The 12,937-nt window shown below is 33.1% G+C and overlaps 1 protein-coding gene across 24 annotated transcripts in view; it reads left to right on the forward strand.

The window, feature by feature from the left end:
- NRXN1 (neurexin 1) overlaps positions 1-12,937 on the forward strand; it is a 1,133,558-nt gene that overhangs the window by 98,867 nt on the left and 1,021,754 nt on the right. For 12 of the 24 annotated variants that reach the window (XM_063648738.1, XM_054474940.1, XM_054474939.1 and 9 more), the window contains exon 3: positions 10,642-10,659. The exons of 10 other annotated variants lie outside the window; for them this stretch is intronic. In XM_063648738.1, the coding sequence (XP_063504808.1) occupies positions 10,642-10,659 (18 nt within the window). The remainder of the gene's footprint in view (positions 1-10,641; positions 10,660-12,937) is intronic. 2 more of the 24 variants (XM_054474941.1, XM_063648739.1) reach the window with 1 other exon arrangement.

A 12,937-nucleotide genomic window follows, 5' to 3' on the forward strand; every position in this document is an offset into this window, starting at 1 on the left:
GCTGTGACTTTTCTACTCTCTTTCCGCTGTGCTTTCCCCATGTGTTAAGTATTATTTTCAGTATTACCCATTTTGAGCATAATTTACTTCAGATAGCTACAAGATATACATTGCCTAAGCTACTAGGTACTGCCACAAGCTACATTTACTAGCAGCTATTAGCCATTTCACATACTTACTGTACATGTTGCACAAGTAGTTTTTTTCTTAGTTATTGCAATACTGTCAGAAATGTATTAAGGTTTTCTGTCATATTTATTATTTTATGTAAAAGTGTGTTTTCTCTAGTAGTACAAGATCTAAGATACTACTGAGTCAGGATGCTGACTCTGGCTTTCCAACACATATTTTCTTCATTATAAATATTAATAAGCATCTCATTATGTTTTATAATCTCTTTCAAGTTGTTCTAATGCCAGGGTTGGGCTAAAATGTCATATGACCTCAGTATCTTTTAGAAATCATCTTTCCTTCTCAATACTTAGTTTATTTACCAAACAACAGCTCATATGCTTGGGACATATGGATTAAATGTTAGATTAAATGTTATTCATTAGGAAATCGAGGTATAAATGCATTGCCTTATTTCAGTCACTGTGTATCAATGGTGATTTGATGTCACTAATCTATCATAAAAAGGGCACTTTTCTATAATCAGTAAAGATATTTAATCTTTGGAGCAGGCCAGCATTCTTTAAACACTGAAAATAGACTTGGCAAATACTTTAAATACTAAAATAGACTTGGCAAAGTCTATTATAAATTTTTATTATACATCTTACTCATTATTGACATGAAACTTTTTATTTCATCATTTCATCTCATAGATAATTTTGCCACTTTTTTTTGCTTTTGCTTTTCCACCATTCCATATTCAGGGTTACTTTTTTGTTTTTGAGACAAGAGTCTTGCCTGGTCACCTAGGCTGGAGTGCAGTGGTGTGATCTCTGCTCACTGCAACCTCCGCCTCCCAGGTTCAAGTGATTATCCGGCCTCAGCCTCCTGAGGAGCTGGAATTACAGGTGCCTGCCACCATGCCTGGCTAATTTTTGTATTTTTAAGAGACATGCAGTTTCTCCAGGCTTGTCTTGAACTGCTGACCTCAAGTGACCCGCCTGCCTTGGCCTCCCAATGTGCTGAGATTATAATAGGCCTGAGCCACTGCGCCCAGCCTCAGGATTATTTTTCTATTCTCCCTACTCAGTTTTTATTTTCCTTCTCATAGGTTCATTTATTTCTGTGTAGTAGTTCCTTAATAGGATCTTGTACTTTTCTAGAATTAACTAGAGGTGTGAACTGCTCCATTTATCCAATTTCCTTCTCTCTGCTGTATTTAAGTCTTACAGAAATGTTGATTATTTTATTTGCTCACTTGGTTTATTTTTGTATGGTGTAATATTCAAAAAGAGGCCCATGTTATAGGAAGGAAAGTCTTTGACCTATAAGAGAATACGTTATATAAGATAGTAGGTTGAAAGGCACTTTTTAAATTAATTTTAAAACTACTCTGTTAAAAGCTTATTAAACTCTTATGTTGAAAAATGGTCATAGACTTAAAGACAGTAATGATAAATGATCTAATTGGGCATACTGGGAGAATGAGGGGCTGAAGAGTAAGACGATATTGGATTACTAGTTTAGTTTACTTAAAAATCAAAATATGCTCAGCATTTTCTCATCTGTGAGGTCTAAAGGAAAAGACTCACAATGAAAAGAGTAATAATTGTCCAGAGTTTGAATTATTCAAACACATTTTGAAGTGAATACAATAAAATTTTTATCAGGGTTATTTCCTAATTGTTGTTACTATTTTAAAGTTAAGTGGAACTATTACAGAGTTCTCCATATTGCACAAATGTAATAACCCTGCTCTAAATAGATGTTTGCTTTTAAAACTATCATGCATTTTCATTATTTCCTTTTTTGAATAAAGAACAAATAATATGTTCATTATATGAATAGCTTGATATTAAAAGATATTGTCAGAGAAGCTTTAGTTAATACCGCTCAGTAGAACTTATCGTGATGACTGAAAGCTTCACAATTTGTGCTGTCCACCCTGGTAGCCAGTGGCTACATGTGGCTATTGAGCATGTGGAATGTGGCTAAGGAACTGAAATTTTAATTTTACTTAGAAATATGCCATATGTCTCTGTGGTTACATATTTGACCATGCAATTAGAAAATACTCTGTTTTTCTAATACGTACAAACAAATAAAATTGAAATAATAGATACAAAGAAGAAAAGAGAAGTTTATAATTTATTTAATGCCTATTATTAGTAAGGTAAAATGTTTATAGGTAAAGTGGTAATGTAGTAGTTGTGTTATTGATGATCTTATCAAAGTATTTATTATAAATGTTTTTCTTCTATTCATGTTAACTTTTGTAGAAAAAATATTTTTATTGAGAAAAATATCACAGTTTGGATTTGTTTATGAAATTAAATACCAATTGGGTGTGTATATGTGTACACATATGTGTTAGAGAGATACACACATGCTGGTACTGATGCTTAGGGAGGAGCTTTTGAAGTAAGGATGTATTGCCACACATTTTAAAGCAACATATAATGAGGTGTGGCTTGATGAGATTATTTTTAAAATTAAATTTTCTTGAAATTGTTTTCATAGAAATGAAGACTTGCTGGTAGCCATAGAAAGCAGTTTAAACAAATTTCAAGAAGTATTTAGGTATACCATCTTCTTATTATACATTTTTAAAAAGTAAAATGAACTGCTCTGAATTACGGAATTAACATTTTAAGAAGCTATATTAGGGTTACAAAAGGAAATTTCTCTTTCTGTTCGGCATGTTTTCTTAAGTAGTGAATGACCATTTCAGGAAAACATTAAAAAGGAATCATTAGGGTTCCCTAGAAATTTGTATTTGTGTTGATTTGATTTTATGGATCAGTAAAATCAACAGATATAGAATGGATTAATCAAGCTCACGGCTCTCTCTTCCACATGACCAGTATTCATATGGGCTTAGTTTAGTCACTAGACATTAACTCAAATAACTACATATATAATGTCTTCAAAAGTATAGAATTGGTTGTACCTATGAACAAACTATTTTCCTATTACTCTGTAACACAAAACACTTTTTTTCCCAAAGAGAACTGCAGTTTGTACAGTATTTAGTTTTTCTTCCTGCAAAAGAATTATAATTTGCTGCTCAATTCCCAGGGGATTTACTACACAGCAAGTATGTAAAGGGAATGAAAGTAATATTTTTTACCAAATTTGCGTTTTATAACTCAAACGAAAGAGCAAATATATTTTATGTGGCAAATTCATAATATATTGTCTCACCTACCAAAATATTTGGCTTTGAACAAAAGTGTCATTTTGTTTCAGATATTTAAAAAGGAAGGCACAATTTATGTGATGGGAATGAAATGAGTGCTTTTCTTTAAATTTTAAAGACAGCAAGAAATTTATGGAATAATTCTTTCTTTGATTTCTAGTGGTTAGAATGCCCATGGGTAAACACATTTATAAACCTGGGCCTAATTTTGCTATTAAAGTAGGACAAAAGATTTTCTAAATGTGTGTTGTTGTTGTTGTTGTTGTTTTTCCTGAGGAAGCAATTTATTCTAACGACCTAGAGAAGAGGACTGGGAAACTTTTTTTTTCTTTAATAATGGAAATTAAGCAGTATTAAAGTTTCTTAGACTTTATAGAATCAACAAATAAATGCAATTAAGAAAATAGTATTTTCCTCTGAGGTTTTTCTGCCTTCTTGCAACAGGATCTATGAAATCTTTCATTCTTCTCACAGTCTTCTTACTCATTTATTCTATTGCTGTTAAGAAAAAAAAAGTGATACCAGTAGTTATATTTTGTGTGTGTGTTTTTCTAGCACATTATTTTTTAAAATTATTTCCATAGATTTTTGGGAACAGGTGGTGTTTGGTTGCATGGATAAGTTCTTTAGTGGCGATTTCTGAGACGTTGGTGCACCCATCACCCGAGCAGTGTACACTGTACCTAATGTGTATTCTTGTATCCCTTACTCCTCTCCTGCCCTTCGCCGAGTCCCCAGAGTCTATTATGTTTGCCTTTGTGTCCTCATAGCTTAGTGGGAACATACGATATTAACATTGATGTCAATGGCCTAAATGCTCCACTTAAAAGATACAGAATGGCAAAATGGATAACAATCTACCAACCAAGTATTTGCTGTCTTCAAGAGACTGACCTAACACATAAGGACTCACATAAACTTAACGTAAAGAGGTGGAAAAAGATATTCCATGTAAATGGAAACCAAAAGTGAGCAGGAAGGAAGGATGATTCTCCTTTCTCAGCCTCCTGAGTAGCTGGGATTACAGGCATGTGCCACCATGCCCAGCAAATTTTTTTATTTGTAGTAGAGATGGGGTTTCACCATGTTAGCTAGGCTAGTCTCGAACTCCTGACCCCAAGTGATCCACTTGCCTCGGCCTCCCAAAGTACTGGGATTACAGGTGTGAACCACCATGCTCAGCCTGATTATAAGTAATATTTTATGGCCGGGCACCTGGCCAACATGGTGAAATCCTGTCTCTACTAAAAAAATGCAAAAATTAGCAGAGCGTGGTGGTGGGTGCCTGTAATCCCAGCTACTTGGGAGGCTGAGGCAGGAGAATTGCTTGAACCAAGGAGACAGAGGTTGCAGTGAGCCAACATGGTGACACTGCACTCCAGCCTTGGCAACAGAGTGAGACTCCATCTCCAGAAAAAAAAATAATAATATTTTAATCAATCCTGAGAGCCTCCTGGAAAATTTCAATGTATGATCTAATTTATTTAGCTAAAAATGGCCTATTCCTTTTAAAATAATTTTCAGTGATTTTCATAAAACTTTGAAATTAATTTAGTCATAAACTGACACATGTAAATACAGTGAATTTTTAACACCATATAAAATGAAAAACTAAGAGCTCTGAAGAAATGAAAAATCAAATCCTTTTAATATGCCATGTATTTTTCCTTCCAAGGAATAGCTTCCTTCCAAGCTGTTTGTTACATATGTGAGGGTCCTATTGAAGTGAAGATAACAATATAAAATACTTTTATTTTGATATAAAATTTCATTTTTTCTTTGATATAAAAAGAATGTATAATTGTCAGATCAGTCATATAGATAATTTTATTTTCTATACACTGCATGTAAATGTAATTTTTAAGCATCAAACTTAAGACTCCTTTTCACAATGTGGTTTAGTCATATTTTTAATTTCATCACAAAGTATTTTTGCCTTTTCTTAGATAAATTAAATAGATTTGTTTTGGACATGTCTAAGAACCCAAGTATAGAATAATGAAGTAAGAGTATTTTAATATTTAGTTGAAAAACCTCTGTAGTAAGATGAAAAAGATTGTGAAAAAAATTTATATACCAGTAGACGTTTGACAGCTCTTTCAAATGAAGGCTATTAGTCTCATTAGTGGGAGTTCACCTACTTTTCATCTTAATGATAGCAAACCTAGAACACATTGCAGAATATTCTCTGATGGTAATACACAGGCCAAAGGATGTTTCCTGTCCATCTGTTCACAAAGAAGTCAAACCCACATAACCACTAGAAGGGTTGGTAAGTTGGGAAAGTAGGTAGGGTGTATTTAAGTTCACTCTCTTAACCTCAGTCTAAGAGCTTTCTTGCTCTGTATCCTAAAATATGATGACGTCAAACTCTTAGAAAGGAAAGCACTGCTCACCTGAGCCACCTTTCTTAGGAGAGTTGTTTAACAGTGATTAAGCTTGGTTGGGAGGGTATGTGATAAGCACTCTGCTCAGTGTTATCTGTTAATTCCGTATCAGGAAGCATTCCTTTCTCAGCAATAAAAAATAAAAATAGGTGGTGTGAGCACACATACTGTAGACTGTGCTTGTCACCATGTTTACAGTCATTGTTAAATTCAGTGTTCCTTCCTAAGTCCAACTATTGAAATGAATGTTGAAATGTTAACTCTCAAGATTTAGACTTGGGGAAGAACTGAGGTTATCAAAGCAAAACAAATTTTAAAATCTTTGTAGTAGTTCCTCGTGAAAATTTGAAATTGAATTCATTATAGCTTATGTGAGTCATTCAGTTTATATTATAATATGTTGACTAACAGTTATTAAATTTCATCAGGTTCATCAAATAGCTTAATCACTATAAATTGCCATAACTTTAGGCTTTCTTGCTTTCCTTCCTCCTTCCCCCTTTCTCTTTTTCTCTTCTTTCTTTTAATTGTCATTAACAAGATAGAACATTTTGAATTAAATACCACAAATGTCTTTGTAACAAAATATTTTGGGGGGAAATTATTTTAAGTGTTTCTAGTGTGATGCCAGGAACATCTGTGTTGCTGCCTCCAGTTTAGAGATACTTTTTTTATTCCTGAGCAGTGAAGAAGGAGAAAAACTGGCTGCTGTAGTTGACTCCATATATTCCCTAGGACGAGGACTCCAAGCAGGCTGGATGGGAGTGTCCTGGAATATTATTTAGTTGGGATTGAAAAAGGAGGTGATGTCCTCTGTTAAAAAGCATGTTTGAAATTAGCCCAATTCCTATCCAGGACCATTTCTTTCCTTCCCTACGTCTCCATAATGGACCTTTATGCTTCATTTTCTCTTTGAACATCCTCTTGGTTCTGGCCCGCATTTCTATTCCTTCAGCTGACTGCTGCTTTAATCCACAGCTTCAATGATTTCCTCCATTTCCCAGTGCTTGAAGCATTCCCAGACTATTGAGGTTTCTTAAAGGCTTTCACTGCTAATACCAAAAGAAAAAACAAAGCTCCATCCTGTGCCACCATGGGAACTAAGCTCTGCTGTATTGGCATTTGATCTCCAAAATGAGGAGTACAGGCTTGAGAAGTAATGTGATGGGCGAGAGAGACGTGGATAGAAGTTAGCAAGCTCCCTGTATGGAGGAAGGAAATAGAATCTTATTCTTCATCTGTCTTTCCACTGCCTGTTACCACCACCAGTTTTGCTGTAATATGCCATACCTTGGAGTGCTTGTATCTGGGACAGAAGCTACTCGCAGTAGTGGCAGTTTTGATGGAGGAGAGAGGGAATCAAAGAAAATGAGGGGAGCCAGTCACAGGCATCTAGCAGAGAAGGAAGGAAACCAAAAATTAAAGAAGTAAAGGAATGCCCAAGTGATATCAGGAAGCTTCTTTTGACCATTTTTTAATGTAAGTTGTAGTACTAAATGGACCACTGTCTGTACATTTAGAAAAAGACTTACATATTGCCAAACTTTAACACTAATTATACAGAAAGGAGATTTTTGTGATATTTTATTCCAAATTTTAATTTTTTACTGGTCATGATTTTCTTTATAGTGAAACAAGCACATTTGTTTTTGTATTCATTTGTTTTCCTAGAACCATATACTTAAGAGTGTGTGCAAAAACACTGGAATGATAAACTAAGGTTACTGTCCTTGCATTCTTATAAGCTGGGGGCCAAAGATAAAAATTTTGTGGAGATGCTCTTTTACAGTGATTTTAAAACAGGCTGTTGCTTGCCTTCTTGTCAGCACACAGCCGTTATTCATAGCATGATTGATATTCTGGTGCCTAATTCCCATCTTTGTGAGAGAAGCCCATCTTATCTGAAAGAAAAATAAAATGCAAAGTATCTTTTTCACAGCTCTATATTCATTATTTTTCCAATCAAAAGACAACAAGAGTGTGATCTTTATAGGTGGCATGGTCATCGTAGTAAAGTTGATGATTAAGAGACGCACTTCATTTACTCAGCAAGGATTAGGTCAGCAGAATTAAGAAGCCAGGGTTTTCTGCAAACCAAGAGATTTTCCCTAACTTGACAGTGTCCACAGGTAAGGCCGGATGGACTGCTTTCTACCTTACACTAACCAAAATATGCTGCTTTACCTGTACACCGTGGCATGCCAAAATTCAGCACCTGTCTTTGTTGCTGCTCAAAAGCAAAGTAGCATTTGTATGTATAAGAATCTACAAAGTTAAAGAAAAAAGTTGTTATGAGGAGATAAACTATTCTTTTTTGACTCGACGTTTATTATTTAGTACAGAAATAAAATGGAAAGGAAAGAGAACGGAAAAAAATACCTGGATAATGGTTGTAAATGCTGGAGCTACCACCAGTTATAATCATGTCCAAATTCTGAAATAATGTAGGGATTTTCTTTAGGTTAACAAGTTTTAAATTATGTAAAGTTAGCAAATGGATACCAGAATAGAATAGAATGGAAGAGGAAAGAGGATTTTTATTCTGAGATTGAATCTAAAAATATATGGAAACTCAAGGAAAGTCTGTTCCAAGCCAGTTGTCTTCATCATCATCACTATCTTTTTTTTAAACAGTGGTTAATATATCACCCATTTATTCTAGTACTTTGATTTTTTTTTCTAAACCTAAATTTTCTGAGACAGACCACTTTTCTGGATTTAGTCGAGTCAGAATTTGTTTACACATTAAGCATGACTTGGCTTGTATTCAGGAATTCCCATTATTAAGCTTGTTCTCATTATGAATAAGAATTCAGAAAAAAATGCTAGATGGTAGAGTAGGATCCATGGCAAAACCTAGGCTTGTACCTATGGTCATGAAAGGAGAACTTGCTGTCAGGACTGAATCAGTGACCTTGAAGTCCTTTTATAATACCCTACTTAGTACATTCCTAAAGTTGGTGTCAGGCCTGGGCCTGTTTCATTTTGTTGGTTTGCTTTTCTTTCCTTTTTTTAATTGTAGTTTTAGGCTACACTTTACCAAAATTCCTACCGAAGCACTGCTTCTCACGACCATATTTGCCCGTCTTTACAGAAATTAAATAATGCTGTAGCAATTGACATACTGTCTTGGCACATGACTCTCGTCTAAATTCCCTGATTTTATTATTTTACAATACATATTAAATAATCTTGTTAAGAGGTAAGCATCTTAAACAGAAGATACAATTTCAAAGGGCAGTTAATATACAGGTAAAGTATATCTTAAACATTACAATAATTTATATCTTTGTATTATGTCCAATATAATGCATTAAAACAAAACTTTAATATTTGTTTTTGTGTAATGTCAAAGTCACCACTGAAAAGTAACAAATTCAGCCTAATTCCTTATTTAATAAATTGGCAGTCAAAAAAACAAACAAAAACAAACTAGAAGCCAATATCACAAACCAAATATTTGAAACTTTTTTTTTTGTTTCTTTAAAAATAAACTCTGGCAAACCAAGTATTGTGTAAAGATGTTATTACCCACATTTAGCCACTAGCCATTTTCTATTACATGCTAACACCACATCAGTAAATGTGCCTGTGTTGATACTTCAATTTTCAGCTGAAATGTTTTAAACAAAATTGTTGATTTTTAATTCACTAGTAACTTTATCCAATTAAAAAGGTTTTAGTTGAACCTAATCAAATGGTATATTCTTAGTTGTTTTTGCTTTCAAGTTTCTATACTTGCATGTTGCCATATTTATAAACACTTTTGATCAGATGATGACTTTATAAAGTACAATTAATTAAAAAATAAGGATGAGACTAAAATGTCAACATGGATAGAGTTTACTATTAGAACATTTTTGATAAGTAATGAAACCTTGCTCTTGCCCTAGTCCCCTAAGACAGCTTTCCCTTCCATTTCTTGCCTGGATTCCAGGCCCCAAGTCTCAAATAGAACTTGAATTTTCCACTAGGTGCTAATAATACTTTAAACCTCATATACTTATATTGATTATCTTAGGAAACACAGATCTGCTTGGATATATATGTTTATACATATACACATAGGTACACACATGGAAATATGACTAACAAAATATATGAAAATATGTAGGTATTTTATAGATATATAGAAATATAAGAGAAACTGGGCTAAATATTTTCATTATCTCAAACAAATTCATATTCACATCCTCAACAGAAGTACAAAGTTTTTAAATCGCGACAAACCAATTTGCCTAATGGACAGTTCCCAATGGACTTCTCTTCCAGTGATCACTTTTTCTACCTAACATTTTTAGAAGTTAGCATTTTTATAAATTCCAATAAACTATTCTCATTTGCAATAAAATATTAATATGCTATAAATTAACCAAATAAATTGCAGATTTTAGTTCCATATAGTTACATTGTTTTTCTTTAAGGAAAGCAATTGAGGTATTAGAAATACTAAAAGGCAGTAATGGCATATGGATAATATATTTGGTAGAACTGGAATATCTTTAAGTGAAATTTCATAGGTCTTTCCAATAGACTTCTTAAAATCTGAGGCCAAATCAGTATGTGAAAATAGAACCTTTTAGAATTGTTAAAAAGAAAACAAAAAAGCTTTTAAAAATAATTGCCTAGAAAGACCACACCAGCAACATGTAGTAACAATAATGTTTGCTTTATACTGGGTAGTTGAAAGATTTTTTTGAAAACTCTTTGCACAGGGCATGGCAGTATTATGAAAGTTTGTCTCATTTCCTATCAATGCTGCCAATGGGAGGGAACCTGCTTCCCTGTGATTTTGTTTTCCCCCTTGAATGATAGTGATGGAGCACTTGCATGATGTGTTTGGTGCCTTGCATGAGGAAGACATGCAAAGGCAAGGTCCAGTCTGCATGCTGCTTAATGAATGTTTTTCCTTTTCTCTCCCTCCTTGTCATGTGCTTTCAGAAGACAACAATGTGGAAGGTGGGTACTTTCTACCTTATTTTTCCAACTCTCATTTGTCCTTTATTTCTTAGTACTAATAGGGTACATCTTGAAGTTAGACGGTAAGTTGAACTTCTTTCTGAACATTTGTTAATTTCTGGATTGTGTATCACTTTTCATACAGAACACGTACATTCTCAACCCTGCCATCCCAAGTATATGAAACTTTTTCAAGCTTAACTCCAACCCTTGATAGACCTCAGCATCCCATATGAAGCTTAGAATAGTTATTACAGTGTTCTGTATGAGAAAAATGATACAATTCTGCTTTTTTACTTTAAAAGACAAAATATTTCTTTGTAGTTTCATAAGACAGTGCATGATCCTTTTTCCATTTTTTAATCAAAATGGTTTATTCTATTCTGGTAAAATGTAGCATTATCTCATTTCAAGCCCATTCATTTGTTTGAAATGATTGGATATATAAAAAGAATGCAATAAAGTACTGAGTATAAGTAAGAGACATAAATTTAGATTAAAAAATAAGCCATTGGCCAGTGGAAATGAAAGCATACAGCACTTCGATATGTTTCCTGGTAAGTATATTTGTAATATTTTTTGCCTGCTAAATATTTTATTCAAGCTTTTATAAAAAACTATCTCTATCAAGGAATTTTGAAGAAGTTATATAGCTTATGTATTTTCCTGTAGAATTCAGCATATTAAAACATATTTCATTATTCTCATTTTTTAAAAACTTAAATGCATTAGTCAGTGTGCTACAAACAAATCTTCAAAGGGTTAACATGCAAAAAGAACTAGGCATAACAAAAGAATGGTGAAAGGGAAGGTTTTATCAACTTATTTATGTTCTATCAACTTAAGTATTCACAGCATTAACAGTTCTTACATAAACAATTTACTAATTTACTAATAGTTGTATGTGGGAAGACAGCATTTAGTATATTTTATTTTGCTACCATATTTTGAAATATAGTCATTCTGTAAATGTACATTTCTATAGAATGAAGGATTTCTTAGAAAAAGACCTCCCTATCCCAGGTTACAGATAAATAGCCATTAAGGTTACCAAGACTTCATGTATCTAAGAAAGAACACTTCATGGTAATACAGAGTTGACCAGTAGCAGGGGTAAATATTATATTTGTGATTCTTACATGGGTAATATTATAATTGCTTAGCTGCTGAACATTTCTGTTTTGTTATTTAAATAGATTAAAACTTTAAAGGAAATCATAAATTAGTATTTTCTAAGTGTTGTGTCCGTATATGGCTTCTGTTTTTGTATACTATAATTTTAATTGCATGTGAGTATATACTTGATAAAAATGATATATTACCCTGCAGGCCTAATATCTTTTAAAATCAGCCTCATTTATACTGTGCATGTCAACTGAGTTTAAAAGTTATTTTTTAGAGGTATCTTTTCAACTTCTTTTGCATTTCCTTATCCATCCTGTGAAATGCTTTTCTTTTCTCTTAAAATCCTATTGCATCCCGAGAGGCTTTAAAATCAGCCTCATTAGCATGAATGCTTGTCTCTTTTCACACACGCTCATGCCATGATAAGATTTTTAGAATATAGGCCCATAAACTATTGTAATGAAGTCTGTTCAATCATAATTTTAATATTTCTATCTATAATATGACCTTTACAGTATAGGTAGGAAGTCTAGCAGGAAGAATGTGAATTCTTTGGGGATTAGTGAATTTCCATCCTTACTGATGTAGCATCAAAACCGTTAGAAGTACCTAATATATTTTCTAAAAGGTAGATCTTCAAGACAGTTTCCTCATTTAGTCCATAAAAACTTATAAAATGTTACTTGGAAATATCTATAGTAGTTTTAGAAGTAAAATTAAATGAAAAAATATATAACCTGGACAAATAAGCCACTATTTATCAGCATATAAAACACTGTGAATTATCAATAGATCATAAGCTGTTGAATCTGCCTATGTGAACCTTTTGTTAAAATCACCGAGAAAATACAGAGAGGCTACAGTTCAGAGGCATCACACTACTGTGTTTAATAACTTTCATGTTATCTTGTGATTAGATGATTATTTGTAATTATATCTAGCCTACAGAGATGTTTGAATACCCCTAAAATTTTAAGAAAACAACACAGATAATTTAAATACTGATGAAACCAATGCGTAATGTTATATAGCTCAAAGTTTCAAATATATCTGAAATAGCACTGGGAATTGAAAATACAAGTTTATTAAAACTGACATATGTGTATTTCTCTAACATTTTCCCATATTGTAGACATATACATGGATAGAGAAA

Source organism: Pongo pygmaeus, chromosome 12, assembly GCF_028885625.2.
Source record: "Pongo pygmaeus isolate AG05252 chromosome 12, NHGRI_mPonPyg2-v2.0_pri, whole genome shotgun sequence".
Taxonomy (NCBI): Eukaryota; Metazoa; Chordata; class Mammalia; order Primates; family Hominidae; genus Pongo; species Pongo pygmaeus.